The sequence below is a fragment of the Staurois parvus genome, unplaced genomic scaffold, assembly GCF_062004578.1.
Source record: "Staurois parvus isolate SC_StPar_1 unplaced genomic scaffold, SC_StPar_1.0 ptg000365l, whole genome shotgun sequence".
NCBI classification, from domain to species: Eukaryota; Metazoa; Chordata; class Amphibia; order Anura; family Ranidae; genus Staurois; species Staurois parvus.
The window spans coordinates 1,451,676-1,477,214 of NW_028318161.1; the positions used below are offsets into that span (position 1 = coordinate 1,451,676).

Consider the following 25,539-nt stretch of genomic DNA (forward strand, 5'->3'; position numbering starts at 1 on the left):
CTAGGGAGGGCACAGTAGTTGACTTCCAGTGGCATGGGATAACTGCTCTGGCTGCGGCCACAAAGTGTCTCAAGATACCTTTTTTCACAGATTTAAGGGCTCCAGGCATCATGGAGAGGAGGACTTTCTCAGGAGAGGGAAGGACAGACGTTGTCATCGGTTTACAGTACAGATCAAAAATATGTTGCCAAAACTTTGGCACAAGGGGGCAAGTCCACCAAATGTATAGCAAAGTACCTTGTGAGCGCTAGCAGCACCAGCAAGTATCTGGGATGGATGGGTCAAACTGGTGATGAATTGACGGGCATCTGTACCATCTAGTTACCAGCTTGAATCCTTTTTCCTGAGTTTTGGTAGCTGGGGAGAGTGTATAGGTCAAAATGAAGCATTTTTGCCAGTCCAGGGTAGAGATAGTGTGTTGCAGATCTACCTCCCAGGCGCGGGTATATGGAGGAAGATCAGGAGAGGATGCGCATAGAAGAATCGAGCATAATTAGGAAACTACATGGGTGGGAGGTTCGGATTGAAGTAAGATGGATTGAAAGGCAGTTGGTGAAGTTAGAATGTCAGAAACAGAAGGAAAGGAATGTACATTAGATGCTACTTGCTGCCTCTGTAACCAGATGGATGAAGCTGGAGGAGGTCTGGGGCCACCGACCTCAAAGATGGGTGTTCTCGAAGAACTTGGGTGAGTATCCTGTGATCCTGTTTTTTCCTTGCACCAAAACCGGGGACAAAGAGAGCCAGGGGGAAAGCTGGGGTCCCAAAGAATGGGGTCATGGGTCTTGTGTATTTGGAGAGGCCATAAGTGGACATGATCCCATACACAAAGAGTATCTCAAGTAAGATCACTAAGAGTTGAAAGGTTTGGACGACAAGTATGTGGGGTCCAAGGTAAAGCTTGGATATCAAAAGGACACATGTGGTGTTCTAATTGGACCTATAGCTTAGACGAGTAGTTATGAAACCAGTCTAGGATTCAAATAAGGACAGCTGCCTAATAATAGAGAGAGGCATCAGGGGCTCCCACTTCTCCTTTAATTTTTGTGAGAGAGAGGGTGGTCCAACGAATCCTGGGACAGTGCGCATTCCACATAAAAGAGGAGAATAGATGGTGTAGTTTCAGAAAAAACAAAGAGGGAAGACAGATAAGGATCATTTGAAATAGATATAGAAAGTGGGGAAGAACATCCATCTTCAAGGTGTTTATTCTAACCACAAAAATATTGAGCAGAATCCATGAAATTGGACAGTCTCAAGATCAGAGAGCTAGGACTTGTTCAAACTGGGCTCAATTTCACATGTTTTGCTACATTGGAATTAATTCTCCGTTCTGCAGTAAAATGCATGGACAAGAGAAAATACATTACTTTGTGCACAGCAAGTGCATTTAAATAGTGGCTTTGCTTGCTGACAAGTGAGCCAATATAAGCAAACCTTTTGAGACTTTTGGAGGTACATCACAGGTAATCTATAGAAATGAAATAGCTACAATTGTTAGATGTTACCAGATGAACATTTTATACTTGAAGTTTAGGTATGGCAATTTTTGGTTGCTTTCTTAGCACGAATGCCATTCAGGGAACACCTTGCATTTTCTCAGTGAATGCAAACTGTTCTCTGATTTGACAATGTGGGGATTGTGAGATCACAGCTGCATGGTGATTTCCAGCTTTCACAGGGATCCTACAGGTATGACACATACATATTTGCATTGGTCCAAGGTGGACCAATGTAACAATGTAAAAGTTACCATACCTTACCATATCATATGGAAAAATTGCCATACCTAAACTTCAGCTTTAAGAAGAATAATAAGGTCCAAACATGACTGTTTTAAGATAATTCCAACCACTTTCAGTCAGCTTTCTGTTGCAATTCCAACCGAATGGATTAGGGCAGTTTATCATCAACACTGATAGATTGACATGACATCTCATGGTAACAGTAAAATCTGTTGGCGATAGGTTTCTTTCATCCATTTAGTTGTCTTAGTGATCAAAAGCTGGTCAATGTTTAAATTGCCAAATTTTCCATCTTAAGACTAGAGGCTGGCCATACCCATGGTAATTTTCAATTTCAATCACCTACCATTCACAAGGAATGGCAAAAACAATTGCAAGTGATTGGCAGAAACTGCGAAATGTGTCACCAACACATTCAATAGACCACCAGCATTAATTTAATTTTGAAAGAAAATGGGCAACAAATTAACAGCTTCAATGCAGTTTATTAAAAATTGGAACCTAAAATAAAGAAAAAATCTCAATGTCTTAGAAAGTGATCTGGGTTCAATCCCATCCCTTTGTGGTTTCCTTCTCTTGCTTTATGATTTCGACAAAAAGTTAAACTGAAACATTCAACCACTCTATCAAATAGGCATGTGTAAGGCTAGTTTAGAAGCCTTTCTTGTATATTAATTTGTATGACTCAAGACTTTTTAAAAGCTCTATAATTATTACAATGGGGCCTATTAATAAAAAACTGGAAACAAGGGAACAGAAGTGATATTGTTGGGCACATGGCCAATCTATTTATTATTTTTCCAGAAAATAAAAGGTTAAACCTGATTTGGGAACAGCTTCACTTCTGTCCCCATTTTGTTTTCTCCAGTTCTTGTAAAATATGTCCCATTGCAAGAATTGCAAAGCTTTTGAAATGCTTAATAATGATCTTTTTAATGGTGCAGAGATAGTCTTACTATCGTGTTGTAAAGCTGATGACACTGTTTGAGGAATGAAGGCTCAATGACCTCCTGCCTTTGTCACCTTCTCCAGCCTCTGCGACTACCTCCCACTCCTCTGACTGTGCCCCCTTCCTTCAAGTTCCCTCTGGACAGATGCATGTCACTACCTCTATCGCAGAGCACTCCATCTGGACTGGATCAAGTAGGATGGATGAAAAGGAAGCTAATGAGTACAGGTGAGTGACTATGCTGGCTATCCAAGGGATGAATATTCCTGCGTACAGATACGTAAACGCAAAGCAGTAATCAACCATGTCACAAATATGATATTTGTATTGTGCTGATTTCCAATAATAAAGTAAAAGCTAAAGTCTCTCTAAGAATCACTTAGACATTAATTGTAAGTTTACAGCAGAACTATTTGTATATGATAGATACATATTGTATGGTCCATAAAGCAAATTAAGGGGGAAACTTTTCTTAGAAAAACATGGAGGATGCCACGGCTGACGTCACATTCATGCCAGCTCTGTGGCTTCACTACTTTGATGCTCTGGCTGGGAACAAGCATGCAGATTTTGAACATCAGAATTTACCCTGATATTCATACTTGCTTTGAGGTAGTGACCTGATATGTATTGAAATCATAGCATTAGCATAACTGCCAAGCCCATAGCTGATTTCTCTTAGGAAAAATTGACATTGAGCTTGCAGTCTTGTTGATCAGGCCTTTCTTACATGTTTTATTGCCATTGAAGAAATGGCCCTTGTTTGTTCATTATTAAAGTGCCCCTGTAGCTTTAGATCAAAGCAGGAGGGTATGACCCTTGTTTTTGGTTTAAACTTTTTGTTATTGAAGAATACAAATAACAAAGAACATGTTAAGTTTGTGGACATATTAAATGTGTGGGGTGAAATTAGTGTACAAAATTAAATATATACAGAAGATTAATTAATCAGTATATGAATACTGGGTGATAGGCAGTGTCCAACCATGTAGTAGCAGGGGTCGGCTATGTAGCAAATGGGATGTAAAATGAGGGATCTTTTGCAGCTAGTCTGAACTACCCTGTCCCATGATGTACTCCATGGCCTACGATAGCAAGACACTCCCTGTTCCCCCTCCTTCCTTCTCCAAACTAACAGACTGGCTCCAGATTGCACTGTCTACTGTAAAATCTTTTCTCTGAAGACTGGAACTTTGGAGAAGCAGTTTTGGGAGAGCAGGAGCCAACAGCTTTGAAAAGTTGTAAACTGTCAAGTGCTGGGGTAAGAAATTTAATAAATAGTTTACTGGGGAATGTTTAATTTAGTGTGCTCAATGTTTTAGGCTTAAAATCTGTGCGGGTTTAATACTACTTTAAACCTAAGTCTTCAAAATACCCTTCATCCTTCACAGCCTTAGGTTTACCAATATATTACTTCTGTAAGAGCCAAATAAGATGCAGATATTTTGGCAGATGAGGCTGCACAATAAATTTATCTGAGTTCTTTGAAATGGTTATTTTGTTTTAGGAGAGGGTGATCTAGGTTCAAAAACGTTGGAGGTCCGCCGAGACAGCAGAAAGGGAAGAAGCAGATGGAAGGCTTTACATCCTGGATCACACCAGCTGCCAGTGCACCAGGTATGAGGTTGTGGGAGGAAGTCCTGTATCATTCACACTCATATTCACATGTAAATATTGCAAAAGTTTTCATCTCTCCCACTCAGAAAACCTTATCAGCTGGTGTGGGTAACTCAACAGTGCACAAAATGTCAGGTTTCATACTAGTAGAAGTTCCTGTTTTACTTTAAAGTGAACCATGTAGGGATGTGAATCAGGTACAGCTGACAAATATCTAGCAGCTACAAAATGCGATTCTGCTCCCTGGCAGCCTGGCATGCTAAATACAGATCACAACTACCTCGGCATTCCTGCAGTGCAATATGCATGCCTCTCATTAGATTCCTTAGGAATGTGCATTGTATAATGGGATGGCATGGGGAGTAGTAAGCCTCAGATTTAGGACCCAAGTCAGTTAGGCTCACTAAGGTGTTTATGCTTTGGATGCATTTTATAGTGTGGTGGCAAAAAAGTTATAAAAAAGAAGTTGAAGGCTTATATTTACATCATGTCACTGAATGAAAATGTGGTTCTCATCCAGAAATAGCAGTGACACATTTCCTAGGGTCAGTAGTACAGGAGAAATGTAGTCTGCTCATGAGGCAGTTGCAGGCTTTGATGTGAATAGCCAGGCTATCTCTGTTTTGTCATAGTGGACAACCCAGAGGTCTTTCTAGTATTACTGTCAAGCCAAATGTTCAGTTTCTTTCTATAAGATCGTAGTGCAGCTTTGATGCTGCAGAAGTCTCAGTCATACAAAGGAAAGGAAAAAAAATATCCAGGTTTATGTCACCATTGCCCTTGTAAGGCTTTTAATGGCACAGCAACTAAGATAGCAGCAGTAGCAACCCATGTCTAACCTTGTCTTTTGGCCTCTTTAAAAAAAGGCTTGTTTCTTTCGATGTCACTGCATCATATGAAGACTCCCTGTGCTGTGAATTTCTCCTACATTCATTGAAGGACAAAGTTCTTAACCACAGGGTTATAGCACCACCTTCAGTAGTAGGACACTAGGCATTAAAAAAAAACCACAGCACCGCCTATGGGCAATCCTAACTGGTTATCAACCTGCTCTTTGCTATAAACAACCAATCAAAAGAAAGCTTAAAGAATTGGGACTTTGTTGGTGCTGATACTCTCTCGCAGAGAAATGACAACCATATTTAATTAAAAAATCTGCTGTTATTGTACAAATAGTTTCATAGTATTTGTGGGATATTAACCTCTTCACGCCGGCGCCTCCCGGCCCTTTAAGGAGTTTCAGATGCTGGGAGGCAGGGCGGGGTTTTAGGGTCATGTGACCGCCGTGATTCGCTGTCACAGCGGTCACATGATCGGAAAAAGTCCCAATCGCAAGGGGAGATCGGGACCTTTCTGTGAGACACTGACATACATGCTGGGAGCGTGCAGGGCACACGCTCTCAGCACATACGTGTTTTCAAATATGGTATGCAAATATGCAGCCGCTCAGAGTCAAGGCCCAGCAGCTGAGAGGCCACATATTTGCATATGGTCAGCGTCAAGGGGTTAGCATTTCCATAAAAGAAAATTCTGAAACAGCAGCATCACATTATTTTCTCAATATCACAACCCCATCATGCACTTCCCCTCCCGCATGAACATGTTAAATATTGCTTGCCAGAATGTGCTAGTCCCTGAAAGGGAGGATGTGCCAAATCCCGACGAGCTTCACACTTTATCTTCTTCAGGAGTTCAGGGGTTGCAGTTGTGACTCACTGCTAAGAGCATAAAAATAACATAGTGTATAATTACAAAAATATACAGCACTATACAGTTACCTTAATATATATATGTTCATGAACTTACATGTTCAAGATGGAGAAACATGAATCGTATCCTATTGTGTTCTCACAGATGTGTAAGTAAGCACATGGGTGATACAATTGTACCAATAGAGGGGTGGGCAATCAGGAACCGGCTCCAAACCCCAAGGGTCACACATAGAAAGGGAGAGAGAGGTGTATTGCTCCCTAAGAGCTGAAAAAGGCTATGCTAATCTAAAAAAAGATAACAAGGCAACATCAAAAACTTTCCCAGACACTTCACACACATATACCATGCACCAAAAATATGGCAATTACACAAATACTTTAGGCTGTAAAATTATTTAGGGGTCTTTTGAGTTGCCCGCAACACAAAACAATCTAGATGGAGAGATATATATGCATATATGTAAGCTGCCAAAATCATGCAATCACAATCACCAAGTAAAACAGCAGGTAAAGTTGATGCAGGAAATATCCAATTGCCTCTCGGGGGATCAGGAAGGAATTTTTTCCCTTGCAGGAGCAAATTAGATCATGCTTTGCGGGTTTTTTTGCCTTCCTCTGGATCAATTGTGGGTGTAGGATTATAACTTTTTTTTATGGTTGAACTGGATGGACATTTGTCTTTTTTCAGCCAGACTAACTATGTAACTATATATAGAATCCCCAATATAGCCAAGAAAAAAAACCCTTGTAATTCAAAAAAATGTACCTCTCCTCCCTAATGAGTACCAATGACTTCAGATGTATGCTCTTAACCTGAAATTAAGAGCTATATGTATACAGAGGTGTATCCATAAATACCCACTCTCCGGTCCATATGCGGCAATCCATGGCGTCTAACCACTCAAAATGGCCAAACTGCGTGGATGTCCCAGTAGGCAATACACCGCCAGTGTGCCATGCATGTGCAGCAAGCGGTGGGACTGCAGTGGGCCACCGCCCCACCAGTCCAAAACTCAGAATCAGGCAGGCACCGCTCCACCTCTGAGTAGAGGATGCAGGCAGGCGACAGGGAAACACCACCCGTCCCACCACGAGGTCACCCATACAACCATCAGATCGAAACTTAAACCATCTTGTAACCAAAAACAAATTAGCAATTAATGACATACCCATTTTCACTCAGATGCAGAGATTCTATAGAATAGCCCTAAATAGCTGGACCAAAAAATAATAAAATGTGTCACCAAGCATATGGAATGATTTATTAAATATATCCTATAAACGTGTGACAAACCAAAATAATACCCCAACAAGACAGGCGACAATGTCACACATTTTCTTGATAGTAACCTTGATAAACAAATTTCAATTAATCAAAAAGGTGAAATTAAGAAACACAAAACACAAAAAAATATATATATCCAGTCCAACGGGGATAAAAGATTATTAATTCGTATGTGGTGAAACTCACACATCCAACCATGCGTGCACTCACAAGGGACAAATGGGGCGGACCCTAGATGCCCTCCACAGCTATATATCACACCATGCGCATCCTACCAACTCACACATCTGCAAGAATCAGCTACAGGAAAAAGAGATAATAACAATATCCATATAAACATTCACTGGTAGCTCAAACTGGGAAGAGGTCTCAAATCTAAGGTCAGTAAATTCACAGAAAAGGCTTAAAGCTTATATTTTTGTTAATAACAGGTGGTTTCATAGCCTCCAACTGAAATATCCATTTAGCTTTCAGTTGGAAGGAGACATTTGTCAATTTCCCCCCTCTTGGGGAGCAGCGTACATGTTCCAATCAAAAAATCGAAGTACATCAGATTTGAAGCTATATTATAGACAAATGTGTCGACCTATAAAGGACACCATTTTTCCATTTTGTATTAGGTATATATGATCCCTAATATGTTTCCAAAAGGGTCTTTGTGTTTTTCCTACATAGCATGCTTTACACGAGCACTCCATGTAGTAAACTACACCTACTGTATGACAGGTAATGGCATATTTGGGAGTCCACAACCTCCCATTCAGTAAGGAAACAGTTCTCCCTACATGTATCCAATTGCAGAAATTGCATCTCTCACAGGTGTATGTACCAGAGGGGATAAGACCCTGAACAGTCTGAAAATGACTGTGTAAGATGATCTCGTAGTGACCTGGCTCATGTATATGTGATTTGAGGTCTAGGTCCCACATATTTAGCAACCACTGGATCATCTCTCAACAGATGCCAGTGTTTATGCAGGACCTCAGTCATTTGTGTATGATTCTGAAAGAAATGAGTGATGAGACGTGCAGGTTGACTCGTTTGAGTTTGTTTTTGTGTATAAATAAGAGATTCACGTCATCTCCATTTGGTCTTAATGAAAGCTCTTTTTAGAAATTTTTTACTATAGCCCCTTTGGAGGAGGTGATTCTAAAGTAATCCCACTTCGGTGATAAAATCTTCCTCTCTACTACAGTTACGTTTCAGTTATTGTCCATAAGGGATGCTATCTTTAAGCGGCTTAGGATGAACACTCGCCACATTCGGAGCTTATCAAAATCTGAATGTCAAGGAATGTGACACTGGACTGGCTGCAGGCCATGGTAAAGTTCAGATTGTATGTATTTCAGCCTACAATCTTCATAAATTCATCCAGTTCAACACGTAAAACTGTCCAAATTAACAGTATGTCATCGATATACCTGTGCCAGGATAAAACATCTCTGTGCTGTGACTTTCTCTTACATTCATTAAAGGACAAAGTTCTTAACCATAGGGTTATAGCACCACCTTCAGGAGTAGGATGCTAGGCATTAAAAAAAAGAACACAGCAGGGCTTATGGGCAGTCATAACTGATTGTCAATCTGCTCTTTTCTATAGTCAACTCAATTTTTTTCCCCTACTGTAAGCAGTAAGGACCTGGCTTCCTATATGGTTTTACACAGGGATGAGGTGATTCTTCACATTCTCTCTCTCTCTCCCTCTCTCTCTCTCTCTCTCTCACTCTCTCTCTCTCTTTGGATGGAATTACAGGAAGATCAAGACAGATTCAAATACTTTTGCTGACTGTATGTAAAATAGCATAACTAATTATCTGCTTGGAGTTCGGCTTTAAGAAAATAATGAATATGGAGCCCTCATGTACTATATATTTATGCTTTTTGTATTTGTTCTCACATTTTTCACACCACATATTTTTGCGTAGCCTTTTTACATTAATTATATTCAGCATTTCTTGCAATATCTGCTTTGGGTTTCTCATTAATTAACTATTCTCTAGTTAAATTGTCCTACTTCATGAACTCTTATTTCCCAGAAAATACCACTGGTGTCAGTATTTGTTAAAGAAAAGTCAGATTTGCATTACAAAACATTTATTTATTCTTCCTGTGCTCATAATTAATTTATGACCAAGAGGGATCCTTCCGTGACACCAGAGAGGTGCTCAATGATGAGATACAGTGAGAAATTAAGAGCCTCTTTACAGGATTATTGTGTACAGTTGACTGCTGTTTGAGTATTATGCAGGATATCCTGTGAATTATACATTTTCTTAACAACTGTGTGGAAAATCATTCTTCTGAGGATCACCTTGATATAACTGATTGTAAATTACTCTATTCTAGAGTTTTGTCAATGTCCCAAAGATTATTTTATAGAAAATGTTAGTCTTGACATTTTCTAATAATGAGAGCAGTGATAATTATAATTTGTGAAGATTTTCAATTATGATTAAAAGTGTGCCTGCTTCCTACAGATGATGAGACTGACTATTTATAGTGTTTACCAAAATTCATAAGAGCTGACAACTTTGCCATGGTGCTTTATGGCCAGATAAGCTTAAAACTGATTTTCTGGTGTTGATGTTATTTTGATGTTGACAATGCTACCTGCTGAAAATTTGTTCAGTTTGTACATTTCAGATCTGCTGTTTTTGACAGGTTTGTAGTAGTTGGAAGGTTGCATGTTTTTTTCACAGGGACACCTTGCATGCAAGGGGACAAGGGAGCCAGCTATATTTAAAGAAACGAAAACACAGCTGAAGTGTTTAATAAACATTTACCCCTATGTTACCCCAACATAAGACTATTAGGCATCAACTTAACCCTTATCCAGCTCTAACCAGCCCTAGACAAGGTACATACAATAAAATCAAAGTGTAAACTAATAAACTTGAATCTAAACCATTAAGCCCTAAGTTGGAAGATCAGCTTTCCTTTATAACACCATGTCTAACAGTTAAAAGACAGACATAAATATTTAGCTTTAATTATAAAAAAAATGCCACATTTCTGGTTTTGTTTAAAGGAGCCCTGCAATTAATTTGATTAGACCTTTCTGTCACGATCGCAGCGTCAAACCCCAGACCGTCTCACCCAAACTCGTGACCGAAGGACTAGCTGACCTTAAACCGCGATGTGACGTGCGTAACAATGCCACACCCAGCTGCACCCTGCACAACGATTTTCCAGCTAACAAACCACAATCGATGTACCGGCAGCCTGGGCAATTGTTACTGGGTCAGGTTAATTACGCAATTAATCCTTCACACTGCCACCACCTCCTTTTTGTACAGAGAAAGAGGAAACTCTGCGTTATCAGCTATAACACTATAATGATTGAGATAATCATCTATATAAAACGGTCCACAGGCCGGTTATACAGAGGTTTAAACAAACACAGTAGCGTTCTCTTTAGAGGCAGGGATTCGTAAATTGCAATACAGAGCTATAGAAACAGTTCAACACTTTTAGAAAGAAAGATGTATTACTAAAAGGTCAAACGGGTGCAATAAAAATATTTACAGAAAAAGGATGTAACTAAGATATATATATATAAATATACAGAGCATAACAGCACAGCAAAGAGATAACAGAGAGAGGTTAAAGGGTCAAGGTACTTGTCATTAAGCCTTGGATGTAAGCAGATCAACTTTCTGAGCAGAAGAGTGCTTTGATCTCCCTATGTTACGATGGTCAATAGGAGAATTCTTCAACCTCCTCTCTTAGGCCTGACAGCCCAATTTGTAGTTCCCAAGCAGGGGGTGTCTCTGACGCCATGGAACAATACCCCATGTAGGCGTGGAGGTCTGGGTGTCGACCTAAACTAGAGCCAAAATCTCGTGTAGTTCATATTTGGGCTCATAACTTTTCCTATGCACAAGTGACATTCCACCCATGGGTAGATTATTATGCAGACAAGTCTGAGGATTGATTAGATATGAATTATGAAAGTGTACACTGAACGGTTCACGAGATCTATTTTTCTGCTTTCCTGTGTGTCCGAGACAAGGCGAGTGACCCCTCAAACTGTTCGCCTGCTCATCATCCATCTGAAGCTATGTTCGGTTTTTATGTAAGTCTCTCATATTCCAAGATATGAGACATAGGGGAAAAATGGTTTTAACTGAGGTTATCTGATTCTGTCACCTACGCTGAGTTAAGTTTTAGGAGGTTGGAATCTCTCTCAACTTGAGAGAAAGCTTGCCTTATCGCTTCCGAGGTGTAAAATGGTACAGCTTCTTGGGACAGTGAGGCACCTCATGGCTCCCTGCTGGGATCTGACCTGTGACACTTCTAACACATGCATATACTGCCATATGTCACTGTGCCTCTCACAGAGGGAGGGGGGGGAAGAATAAGGGAGAAATATATTTGTCAGGACAGTTAACCCCTTTGCCAAAATGGAGGTTGATACCAAAATGGTTGAACCGCGTCCATCTCTGGGTATACGCTGTTACACTTTCTAATTAATATGAAATGAAACTTATTTAGCCAAATGAAAGTAAGAGTATATGAGACATAGTAAATAAAAAATAGGTATTGAAGAATATGCTACAGTATATTCAAAGGTGCTGCCATCCTCAAATTTCAAACATATTGGCAGCCTTAGCAACTCAACACCTAAGATCATATTAACAAATCAAACTAGAAATTACAAAACAAATGAACTTAATAACATTAAAACATTTAAACATTTTTAACAAATAGTTAAAAAGTTCTTTACTTAAATTAATATGATGTACATCACCACTTGTAGCACACATTGTCAACAAACCACATAGTTTTCAACGGTGTAACACTATTTACACTTGAGAATGGTCAGTGCATTTGCATGCTGTCATTCTTTCTCAGGACTGTGATGAAATAAGTAATATGGAAATTCATCAGTGTGATGAAAAAATATTCTAAAACAACAATAAATGCAATGAAAAACTTATATTGCTCTCAGTATAATAGACATGTTGAGGACCAGTTAGTGGAAGACCCTAGAAAAGTATCAACATATGGTTAGATACACAAGACCCTGTACACCATCTCATTGGAGCCATTGTTGAACACTACAGTTACCTTATATGCTGCCTCAACAAAGATTCTGTGGACTAATAAAGTGTTAGTTTTTCCTCTAGGCCAGGGGTCTCCAAACTTTTTAAACAAAGGGTCATTTTACTGTCCTTCAGACTTTAGGATGGCCAGTAGGAGTATAAAATGCCTTAGGTTTGGTGGTCAGTGGAAGTAAAAAAAATTACATAGCGCCTGTGGTCAGTAGCAGTGCCCCATCGATGGTATCAGTGGAAGGAATAGTGCCCCATCATTGATATTAGTGGGAGGAATATTGTGCAATCGTTGCTTTCAGTGGAAGAAATAATGCTCTACCGTTGGTGTCAGTGTGAAGAATAACGCCCTATCATTGGTGTCAGTGGGAAGAATAGTGCCCCATTGTTGGTATTACTGGGAAAAATAGTGCTCCATCTTTGATGTAAGTGGGAGGAATAGTGTTAAAAAGTTTAAATCAGTGGATCTGGTACAAAGTAAAAGGAATAGGACCCTACTGTTGTCATCAAAGAGATAAATTTTACCCTACTGTTGGTGTTGGAGGAAAGAATAGTGCCTCATGAGTACTGTCAGTAGGAGGAAATAATGCCTTGAATTAGTGAAAGGAATAGTACCCCAAAGAGAGAATAAAGGCTTGCAAAGTGCTGCAATGCTCCCTTGTGCCACATTTTGGAGACCATTGTTCTATGCTATAAAATTAATATGTACTTTAAATTTAAAATAATTTAAATGGCACATTTTTGGTTTTGCTGAAGGGAGGCATTCAGGTAGTTTGATTAGACCTGTCTGTACAAAATACATTAAAGGAAATTGGTTTTGAGACTTCTTGACTTATTTTGAAATGCATGTTCTTTTGGATGTCATGTTGATCCGAAAAGGTTGATTTACTAAAGGCAAATTGACTTTTCACTTTGAAAGGAAAGTTGCACTTTGGAAGAAAATTGCATTAGAGCTGTTGAATGAGGTGAAGTTCTGTTGACTTCCATCATCCAATCACATGCATGTAAAAATGCTGTATTTTTATTTTCCTTGCACATGATTGGCTATTCTTGGCAAAGTGAAATTTAACCACATTCACTAAGCTCTAGGGCAAATTCATTTGCATTTGCAAGATCCCTTGCAAAGTGAGCAGTGTATTTGCCTTTAGTAAATCAATTCCAAAGACTTCATTACCATCTGAGACAGTAATCCTATAGAAATACTGTATGTCAGTCAGGAGTTCTGACTTTGCTTTCTGCATGCTTGCTTCTGGTCAATGATTCAGAAAGTTCTGAAGTCAGAGACAGCCATAGTAACTTTCATGTACAGAAGAAGTCCTCAGCAATGGCAGCCCCCATATTTCCTTATCACATGTTTCCTTTAATGTGTAATATTGTGGATGAGCACATGCTATATTTAAAAGCCAATTTTACTTATATCAGTGTTGTAGCTCTGGGTAAGCATTGCTATGCTGAACCACATGGCAAGATTTTTCTGCAGCACCTTTTGTCTCCCACAAGACCAGTGTGGAGACAGCATCCAGGAAGCATGACACTGTGGCACCTAAACAAGAATGACACTATCCATGTGAAGCCCAAACAAAATATAAAGCATGATCACAAGAAGGCACGGACAGCAAAAAAGCATTGTCAGAAGTTCTGTCTCTTCTCCACTCTACTAAAAATTTGTTTTTTATTTGTGTTCCCTTTGGAGAGATTCCTGATAACTTCCTATCTTTTCCTAACAGGGAGACACAAGGAAATAAAAAGTTGACAAAAGCAATAGCATTCCTCCACTTTATACAAACAAAATAAAAAGGCTTAGATAGAATTGAATTCCAAGCTAAAAAAAAAAAAATAGAGGACCACAGTAGAAACCACAGTTTCTAGAGTAGAGACCACCATCTAAAAAGCTATGTGTTCCCTGTCCAATGATCATTCTATCTAAAGGTAAGCTCCTTGAGGGCAGGGATTAATGTGAATGTATATTTTGTACCGCACCGTGTGAATAGTTGGCATTATATAAATGCCTGTAATAAATCTGATGTTTATAATAGTCTAGTGCCTTTTATGTAATAGCTTTTAAAGTGGCTGCTAATGGACCTAGAAGGAGTTTTTGTCTTTGAAATTTTGGATGAAGTATTTCTTGGACCTTAGTGTCCACATCACTCTCCAACTAATTCTTTAGCTTATCTACCTAAACTACAGGTAAAAGCTCACAAAAGCTGGTTGAAGCTTTAAGCAAAGCTACAACTATTGTATCAAAGATTTCCTAATATTTCAGTCAGGAAATAGAAAACAATACAAACGTGGGCGGCACAGTGGCTTAGTGGTTAGCACGTCTGCCTTGCTGTAAATGGGTCATGGGTTCGATTCCCGACCATGGTGCCTCCTGACCATGGAGTTTGCATGTTCTCTCTGTGCTTGTGTGAGTTTCCTCTGGGTACTCCAGTTTCCTCCTACACTCCAAAGACATGCTGGTAGGTTAATTGGATCCTGTCTAAATTGGCCCTAGTATGTGTATGTATGAATGTGAGTTAGGGACCTTAGATTGTACACCCCTTGAGGGTTAGGGACTGATGTGAATGTTCAATATATATATGTAAAGAGCTGTGTAAATTGACAGTGCTATATAAGTACCTGAAATAAATAAATAATTAAATATAGCTAGCAGTAGTCATAATGCCTTTGTGAGAACCAGATATATAGTGGTTTTGCTCTAGGGAGCCATGTGAGAAGTTACACATTATGTTTTTTACCTGATAAGCAGTGGAAGTATATAAATTGGAAGATTCAAATCATTTATGAGGTTAAATTTGAGTGAAATAAAAAAGCTCATCCTCTGCTTATCCTGTACCGTGAACCTTTATTCAGTGATGTGATAATAGTTGATCATTTCACTGGTAGACACAATAAAATATATACCACAGCCTATTGTCTGTAATTCGGAGATTCATTAAAGTGGACCTTACCTAAAAATGCAAAATCCCACTAATTCACTGACCTTCAAGTCCATGCAAAAATGCTAAGTTAAACTTTAAAAAAGAATTCAGAGAAAAAAAAAGATACGCACCTTACATAATAGTTTCTGATCTCCTCACTAAGGCTCCGGTGCTGTCAGCTTCAACCTCAATTAGGTATCCACATGAAAATTGGCTTCTGCTCTCTTTTCTCAAAAAATGTTTTGAGGTTTACTTTTTTATGAGGGAATCTACTGCTAAAAAATTGCAGGACCTATATTTTTATTCAAGGTTCGCTTTGAGAAAATACCAGTCAATTAATTTTTTAATATCGTATCAGATTAGTCATCTTTACTACTAATTCCACCCCCCCCCCCCCCCCCGATTATCCCAATATTAAATCTAAACGCATATAAAATGGCAGCAAAATTCTCCAATTTCACCCCTTTTCTTTATTCACTCAACATCAGTATTAATGTAGACACACAATTGATGTACATGAAAGTTTGGGAAGGAGATACAGGTAGAGATGTTCAGACAGATAAATAAAGGAAAATCTTCTAAAGATCTACAGTATTATAGCATATAGATGAGATAAACCTCCTATTAGGTACTATCTATTGTACATGGCTTTAGAAAGCCAGTCTAGAAACGTTTCTTTAAGCCTTTTCAATTTGCTTAACCAGTGATGGCTTTCATCTCATATAGCGAAATTGCCCAACTTCATGAAAATTCTACAAAAACAAATGAATAATGCTTTATATGTATTTGACATACCTGACATATATATGTGGTTCCTACATGAAGCCTGAAGCCTCTTGGGATGTGTGATGTGTGTCCCAGGAGGCTGCTGACATATGGGGGGTGCTGTACTGAGGGCTATGTCATCCTCACCTAGTATCATTAGAGTCAATATGATTAAAGAGTAGCTATCTTTCATAATGGATAACTTACTAAATTCTAACAGATGAAACATCCACGATCCCCAACTGTACATGACAAACACATTCATCATGGGTAAGCATCAAAAATAATGTAAAATGCACAAAAGTGTATACACTTGATAAAAATGGCCACAGCAGTTTGTTAAAGCCTGTATTAAACCCAAACCAAAAATGTAATATATCGCAGATTACTATTTTTCAGATGTGGTGCATTACTTGTCTTTTTTCAGGCGGTTTTTCCTGTATTGAACAGCAGCAAGACTTTGCAGAAATAGTAACTACTATTACTTCCCTTTTGGCCAATGTTGCATGCATTAACATTGCATTTTAAAAATGGCTTTGATACTCCAGAATATCTGCAGTAAAAAAGAGCATCTTGTAAAACAAGATATATCATTTTATTGTTTATCTTTTAGTACAAAATGTCAGGCTATTTGTCAAGCAGGTTTGCTTCCAGTCAGTATCACATGATGTTCTTGGGATATGTTTATAGAAGTGAAATGGTTAAGTAGACAGCTGCTATGGTCGGCAGCAAATTATTGTACGGCTGGGTTCCCACTAGCTGTGGGGTAGAAGTGCTGAACCTTCATAAAGCTGGGGTGAGGAGAAGCTATTTTTGAGAGCGATTAGAGTGACACATCCTAAGGGGGCAAACCATTGCGATAACTACATCAAACAGAATCTCAGCTGCATACATATAGATCAGGTGCACTGTAGTGTGGGTGTGAGACAAGAGATTAACTCTAGTGCATGGACGAGCAGCACATTGCACAGTGTGCACAGCCAGGCAGACAGGTTTATGAACATAAAATCAAATTATTTCAGCATTTTCTTTTCAGAGTGCTCTAAGTGAAAGAGAGAAATAAAATCCTTTGAAGATAACTATGCTTTGAAGATAGCTGAATTTTAGCCATGTCTTCTAAACACTGCAGCAATGACTCAGAGCTCAAGTCGCAGTTATGATTTCCAGTTAATTGGGCAAACACAGAAAAGGGATCAATTAAGAAAGTGGCTTCAACCAAGTATTTCCATAAGAAAATTCAGGGCATTTATTTCTGAATGTGGATTTTGATAAATAGTCAATTTTCTCTTGATCAGGCTGAGTACAATAGATTCTAGACACACCTGAACCCAGTACTTTTCACAAATGTTTGTAATGGAGATCATAGAACATCTATTCGTTTACAGTTGGATTTTTGATTCCCTGAAGGCCACTATGCCTAATCCTTATTGTTTATTCTTTGTAGCTGCACAACTAACAATGCTTCATAGTAGGCATTCTTCAGTTTCTTGCACTGATGCAATACAATACTCTATAAACATCTCTGCCCTGTTTAGATATAGGTCTTTATATATTTGGCTGTCATAGAGTTGTCAACCAGCTGTGAACGTGTCAGCAAAAATATTGAATGATTTGCATTTAAATACCAGTAATAATATTTTCAATACCTTCCCTTTATGTTGGTCCTTTTCAGCAGGGCTCTTTTTGGCATCAAGGACATATAGAAATCCTCCAGCTTGCTTATAGCAGAACTTGCACTGAAATGCATGGTCTGCATATATGTAGCTGTCCCCACACTTTGTTATCAAAATGCATTAAAGAAAAATCAAAAAAGGACATTGTAAAATAAAATGCATGAAAACAACTCCCAAGCTCAAGTTGCTTCCTCTTGCTAATATCACTGGGCCTCAGAGAGGGATCCTGGGAAAGTTTAGGATCCCATTTCTCATGAAGCACTTTACAGGAGCTTGTTTTAATTGGATTTGGGGTCCTAAGCTTTCCCAGGATCACAAGGAAGGCACGCTGTTGTCACTTTCACCTAGATAAGCCTGCTTGAAGCCTTGGAGTGAGGTAGTTTTTTTTTTCTTTTCTTAACATACATCTCCAAAAGTTATTTATTTATTATTTCTGTAATGGGGTGTTTTATTAGCAGGGACAGCCACATGAGCAGACATTACATATTAGTTTAGGGCCCACTTTAAGTGTCATTAACAACTAAAGCACTCCAACACTTAAGTTGCCTTCAATGTGTCTTCTATCTGAACACCTAACCTAAACTCCCCCCAACACATAAACCTTAATGTTTACCTTAAATCTTTACTACTGACACTCCTAACACATTTTCTAACCTCTAAAGTAAGCCCTTTCCACTTAACCTCATCCTGAAAAAATGTAATATAATATGTAAATCTTAAACTAAACCTTCTGATCCCTCACCCTAACACCAAGTTAACATAACGTCTAAAGTAAGCCTTCCATAAAACTTGCACCCCTCTATACCCACGTCTGTGAGTTCATGTCTTATCTTCCCAGCTTTGGGAAATATGTTAGAGTTCTGATTACTTCTAATCTGATTAAAACCACACCTTACAACCTCAACCTTCAAATAAAATGGGTACACATTAAACTTAGGTGCTTGAATTAAATACAGTTAGACTGTATTTTGGCAGATTGACTCAATTTTTTTTTTTTCTATGCCCCTTCTTAGACCTGACTATTAGGAGGTGTGTCGACTGTAATGCTTACTGTCAGCCTTGAGCCCAGAGACCTTTGCATATTGCTGCTGTCCTTGTGGAGGCCTCAGCTAACACCATCCACCTTCTGAGATTAAGTTTTTAAAAGTGGCTGTGTCCTGAAAAAACAAACTGCAGCAACTTCCTAAACTTTCCTGTTGATGCCAGATGATGGGTGTTCTGATAGGCAAAGGTCTAACGTTTAATGGCAGGGTCAGAGTTTAGCACTAAGCCTCACTCCCATACATTCCTATTTGTCCATCACCATCATGGGCAGCCTCATTGGCCAAATGGAATGTGCAGAGGGGTAGAAGAGATGGGCAAGCTTCGACACTCATCAGAAAGAGCCACAGCTTTACCTATCAGAACAGCCTGGCCTCCACCCATGACAGAAGGGTTTAGGAGACCACGTCAGGTATGCACAAGGACTTCTAGGTACCTGTATATACCAGAAGTAGTTTTGGATTTGATTCCATGTCAGAGTCTCTTTAAATAAGACCATTCAACCACCAAGGATAATTTAGACCCATGGCTAGAAAATTACCTGTCCATACCACCCTTCAAACTGTATCAAGGATTTTTGGAGAATCAATGAACCAATTACAGGCACTCCCTATAAAAGAAACTGGTGTAATGAATTAGTAAACAGTTAAATAGTGCTGATCATTACTATAAATTAACATCCTAGAGCACACAGTCTCCTGTCTAAATGTGTAATGTGGCAGATAACATGTGGTACATGCACATTGTTTTCACTATATACATCTGTATTTCCAGTTGTACAGACCCCAGTGGAATTATTATACTGATTTAGAGTGTGGGCGTTAAAGACCTGATTACAGAAAAAGAGTGAATTCTGTGTCACTGAAGATTTATGACTCTCGTTGATTCTAATCATGTCCCACAGCCCCTTTTTCTTAGAAGGAAACCTAGGCACGTGAAAAAGCAGCAGGGGATTCTTGTCATACTTCACTGTAACCCAGCATTACACATTGAGCACTGTGATCCAATGGCACTCTGCTATACCCGTCCAATTTTAGCTAGGGCTAAGAAGAATGATGTAGGGAATTTACTTTCTTCTCAGGTAGCTTAACTTTTATTCACTAGCTCCATGCTCCATTGGTTGCTCTCATTTTTTTTTTGCATATAAAAACTTATGAAAATTGCAGGGAAGAAGAGCAGGAATATTGCCCTTAACAATAAAAGTGAATATAAAGTCAAATCTTTTTGTTTTAGTTTTGGATAGAGTCATTTTTTTTGGTATCCTATCATGGAGATGTCCCTTCACGTCCTGTCCCAGACACACAACAGGAAGTAAGAGGAAATATCTACAAAGCAAGAACAGGTTTCCCCAGTTGGTACTGTGACATGACAGGTTTTTTTACACTTTCATATTCTATTCAAAGCTGAAAAAAATGGCTTTACATACACACTTTCCATGATTTAGCTGTACTTAGTATGGTGCAGATTGCAGCACCACAATCTCTGAATTCTTTTCTTTATGTTTCATATGTGATGTGGCGCAACCTTACAAATGATGGCTACCCCAGTACTTCCCCAAAACAGTCACTGATTTATGAATAGAATTTTTCAGTCTTCTTAAACCAAACGAGAGAACTAATCAACTACAACCATTAATATAACAAAGCATATTCGACAATCTATATATTGATTTAAACATTTTGACAAAACAGGCACTTACATCCAGTTTGTAGCAGTTTGTATCAGATTCAATCATTTGTCCATCTTTCGTGAAGTGGTTACCTTACTTTTCTCAAAACCCTTTTGTAGATTTATAAGGAGAAAAATAAACTTCTGCTTTTCAGCTATTTTTCCTCTTGCCTTTTCTGTTATCAAAGATCTTTAGTCACACTTTAAATTGAAAGATAATTGCAGTGTGATTATTTTCAAGTATTTATCTGACAAATAGAAGAGAATTTGTGAAATGATCCCTTAGAAGCTTTCCTTTTGCTACTGACAGGTGCACAGTTTTAAATCTGATAGAAGTTCCTTATTTTAAAGAGAAAATTGATTTTGTTTGAGAGATACAGTATTTTTGTATTCCCATGGAGTAAATATGAGCACACAATGTATTATTGAAATATTGTATAATCTTTTTCTAAAATGAGATTCAAAGGGCTTAGCAGCATTCTTCAATAGATTTAGAATTGACTTAATCGAGTTACAGTAACATTTGTTGTGTTTTTATTTTTGTGACTATGTTTTAATTTTTTGCCTGTATTCATCCAGTATAGAAGATAGAAGTTATAATAATTGTGTTTAGTAAAGTTCTTTGTCAGAACATATGAGCTATTAACCAGCTTCCAGTTGTCATTTTATTGAGTGAAGGTTTTAAAACATGTTATAAGTTGCTGTAGGGAAACACAGACAGCTTGTGTTTCAGACACCTTATTAAATTAGAATCAGTCTATCTTAGTAAACAGTAATAGAAGAAATGGCCAGCACCATCTAAAGAGATGGAAACACAAGGACATTCTAACAGAAGAAACAGATCTTTGTAAACAGATCATGCGAAAATAGTATGTGTAAGGGTCAGAAAGGAGATTAAAGTACAAGATGCATCTTCATAGGTAGCTTGCTGCTCAAATACACTATGTACAGCTCTAGAAACCTCTCAGGTGTTGATGAGAAGTGTAGAGAATATATGGTTATTACTGTGGAACACCATAGTAATTACATTTGTAACTACATTTGAAAAATGGACTGTGAAGGTGGCTGATTATAAAGCTAATCTGGCAGCATGTTCTTTATTTTGGCCAAATCTAGGAAATGTCACTTATATACTATATGGCCAAAACTTTGTTCACCTATCAATCACACCTTTATGAGCTTTTGGAGATCACATTCCATAACTATGGGCATTGATTTGCAGTTAACCCCCTGCAGCTATAACATCATCCATTCGTCTGAGAAAGATTTTGTAGTGTATTTGTGGGAATATGTGTCCATCCAGCCAGAAGAGCATTTGTGAGATGAGGTACTGATTGGATGAGAAGACCTGGCTTTCATTCAGCATTCCAGTTCAAATCTAAAAGTGTTCAGTCAGTTTGAGGTTAGAGTTCTGTGAAGGCCACGTAGTTCCCCCACACCAAACTTTGCAAACCATGTCTTTATGGGCCTGACTTTATGCACCTGTATATGCCAGAAGCTTAGAAAGAAATCAAATTGAGAGCTAATAAAAATAGCAGCTGAACAACATACCTTGATACCAGGCATTCAATAAAGTGTACAACAACAAAAGTGCAGCAATCTTCTTATCAAAACATCAGCAAAATAGAAATTAAACAATCAAAATGTCCAATATTTTGTGATTAACCTCCTCACGCCGACTGTACGCAAATATGCGGCCTCTCGGTGGCCTGTGCCTTGACGCCAAACAGCTGCATATTTGCGTACCATTTGTAAACACACATGCTATGAGAGTGCGCGCCCTGCGCACTCTCAGCACGTGTGGCGGTGTCCCACGGAAAGGTCCCGATTTCTCCATGTGATCGAGACCTTTCCAATCATGTGACTGCTGTGACAGCCAATCACAGTGGTCACATGACCCTAAACCCCTCCCTGCCTCCCGGCACCAGAAACCCCTTAAAGGGCCGGGAGGCGTCAGCATGAAGGGGTTAAACTATGGTTAAACTTAACCTCCCTGGCAGTATTCCCGAGTGTAGCTCGGGGTAAAATTTGAGTACCAAGAGCGGTAACCCCGAGCTACACTCAGGCTTACCATGAGGCGTTGCTCAGGGAGTCCCTGCAGCGCTTACCTTGTCCTTCGCTCCCGCGATGTGTCCCCTGCAGTGTCCCCGCCCGGCCATCTCCTCTGGCCGATGCCGGCATCCGGCTTCCGTGTTCCGGTCCCGTGTGACATCGGGATGTACGGGCGCCGGAGCGGCAAATTTGAAATTTTTAAAAAATTTCATTTTTAAAAAAATGATTATTATATAGTAAAACATTGCTGTTTCAATGCATTTCACATATATTTTGTCCTTACTGCTTTGTCTTGTGCCCTGCCTACATTTTGACTGTTCTTTCTGCCTGGAAACTTAGAAAAGTCCATGGCGTCCAAAAAGCGTCCCTTTATGTCAAAAGCGGTTTTAGACCAGCTAGAGAACAGCAATAGTAAATTAGAACCACTTGCAGAATTGAGTGATAATGATTTGTGGGGAAATTCGTCATCAGACACTGAAAACGATTTTGCGACTTTGCTCAGCGATGTGCGAATTTGCCTCTGTATTTCAAATTTCAGTGTTTTTGGTTTGAGTATATTATTGAATTAAATGTATTATTATTATATTATTATTTTTTATGATTATTAATTAAATTATAATTTATGATTTCGTGTTTCAAGTTTTATCATATCCGGAATGTTTACTAGACTCTTGTTCGGACAGATTTCAGTGAGTTATTCCTAAAAATTACAGCCTACAATAAAAAACGACATATTTCCATGCAAAAAAATGGTACCGCTTTCAGCACCAAAAATCGGAAATAATCATACCGCCAGGGAGGTTAAAAACGAAATAGTAGTGAAGATTAATCAGTTCCGTATGCCACGATGGAAACAGGAAACTTCCAGAGATAGCCAAAGTGACACCATCCACTCTCATGCAAAGCTTTCTGGAAGGCTTGCGACCCCCTTCTAAGAGTGGCCAATGAGTGCTCTTTAATATGTTATGGGTGACATCATAGGCATTGGATAGTTATCCTCACAAATAGGCCCAAAATAGTGACAAACGATCTCCTCTTTACTTGGTAATGGCTTCAAAACACTTCTGCAGAAGCTTGTCTCTCCAGTTTAGTATGCACATGCTAAACTTAGTATGGCATACTAAACTGGTGAGAGGTTAGAACTGTTCCCTACACTGTCAAAACTAGAAAACGAAAGCACTTTTAGATGAGTGGTAATGAAGCACAGTGAGCTCAAAGTACGATAGACTCTGTAAGGCAATTCCTAATATCAACCAGTCAGAATTTCCCTTTTAGGCCACCTGTAAATTATTTTAGAGCAAAAGGGAGAATTTTGTGTGTTGCTATGGGCAAAAAGAACATTTCCCTTATGAACAGTTTGATGAAAAGGCCCATATCATAATACAAAGTGAACTTCAATGAAGATAATATAAAATCTGGTCACTTGTTAACAGTTTCACAAGCCCTTGTATAAAATTTTAAACTCTAGAAGCTCCAGTTACTGGCTGCTTTGCTGATTACCATAATTGAATTGGAGTGAGTATACTTTCTCCTTAGGCTACTTTCACACTGATCCGCCACAAAAATGCATAGTCATTTTTACTGCGCTTTTGCCGCGCTTATTGAGCGTTTTTAAAGGACACATGACTTAAAAACTGCACCAAAAAAGCTTCTCAGAGAAAGTTTTGAAGCACTTTTTCAGGCGCTTTCCAGGCATTTATCGGTTGTTTTTCAGGCATTTTTCCATTGATTTTAATGGGAAGAAGCGCTTTTGGGGTGTTTTTTTTTTACTCATTCCTCCAAGCACGAGTTTTTACACTGTACCGTAAGCGCAATGCCTCAGTGTGAAAACATACATAGATATACATTCACATACATAGGGAGCTTTTCAAGTGCTTTTTTTTTCATACAAAAATGCTTCAAAAACTCCTCAGTGTGAAAGTAGCCTAAGATTACACAGCCTGTGTAGATTGAATAGAAACCTTTGGGGCACAAGCAGGTCTTTGGAGGTAGAGAAGACTAAAACTGGGATATGGATAATTTTTTTTTTTAATTGTACATCTAAAGACAATCTCTGGTAAATCATTGTTTTTTGTTACCAAATTGTTACAATTATTATAATATTTCTCTAGCGTATTTAAAGATACATTACCTTGACAAATATAGACACACAGTAAAATAAGAACCGTGGGTTTATAACAGGTTTACATTAATTTTTCGGAAGCCAATAGAATATGAAAGAGAAAAAATGGTGTTACTTTATAACACATGAGAAGAATAAATATAGCATCTCACTGCTAACTTGCTTAATCTGCTGGCATGTTAGTGCCTGCATTTCATTACTGAGGATGCACAAGTTCAGAGCAGCTCATTTGCACCAGCACGTTGCCTGTGATTTGATGCAATGAAGGTTGTGCTTTCTTAGGACTAATAGAAACCCATAATTCAACAAACATCAAAAATCAAAACCAAAAGCCTGAGCTTGTACTGATAGTAAGGAAAGAGAGATATGATCATCCAAACTATGGAAACATCAGATTATTTTTTTAAAGCCCAACACCAGCTGAAACCTACAGGTTTACCTCGGTTTACAAACGCCTCGGTTAACGTAATTTTTGGTTTACGAATGAAAATCCATTGAAAATAATGCCTTGGCTTACGATTTTTTTTCACAATACGAAGTGTATGTCGGTGCTGATTTTTAAATACAATTGCCAGCTTTTTTTTTTTTTCTTCACTATAACAGAATTAGCTGTCAATTTCCCCGGAGCTAAAGGATACTTTGTTTCTATTATCTTGGAAACAAACTAAAAGGAAACATTGTTTCTTTTAACTCATGGAAATAAACTAAAATTAATCTTTCCTTTTTTTAGCTGGGGGAAAGTGACAGTTGATTCTCTGAGCTATAGTAAAAAAAAAAAAAAAGCCGGTAATTACATTTAAAAACTGGCACTGACCTATAGTGACAGCGACTTTTTTTTACTTTTTCTGACCTCTAGACCAATTAATTGGTTTTTAGTGCATTCCTATGGGAAACCGTGTTTAGGTTTACAAATTTTTCACGATACGAAATGTCCC

The 25,539-nt window shown here is 38.6% G+C and overlaps 1 protein-coding gene across 1 annotated transcript in view; it reads left to right on the forward strand.

Moving 5' to 3' along the window:
* ARHGEF9 (Cdc42 guanine nucleotide exchange factor 9) overlaps positions 1-25,539 on the forward strand; it is a 490,351-nt gene that overhangs the window by 104,123 nt on the left and 360,689 nt on the right. The window contains exons 5-6 of the mRNA XM_089685190.1: positions 2,778-2,922; positions 4,202-4,311. Coding sequence (XP_089541316.1) covers positions 2,778-2,922; positions 4,202-4,311 — 255 coding nt within the window. The remainder of the gene's footprint in view (positions 1-2,777; positions 2,923-4,201; positions 4,312-25,539) is intronic.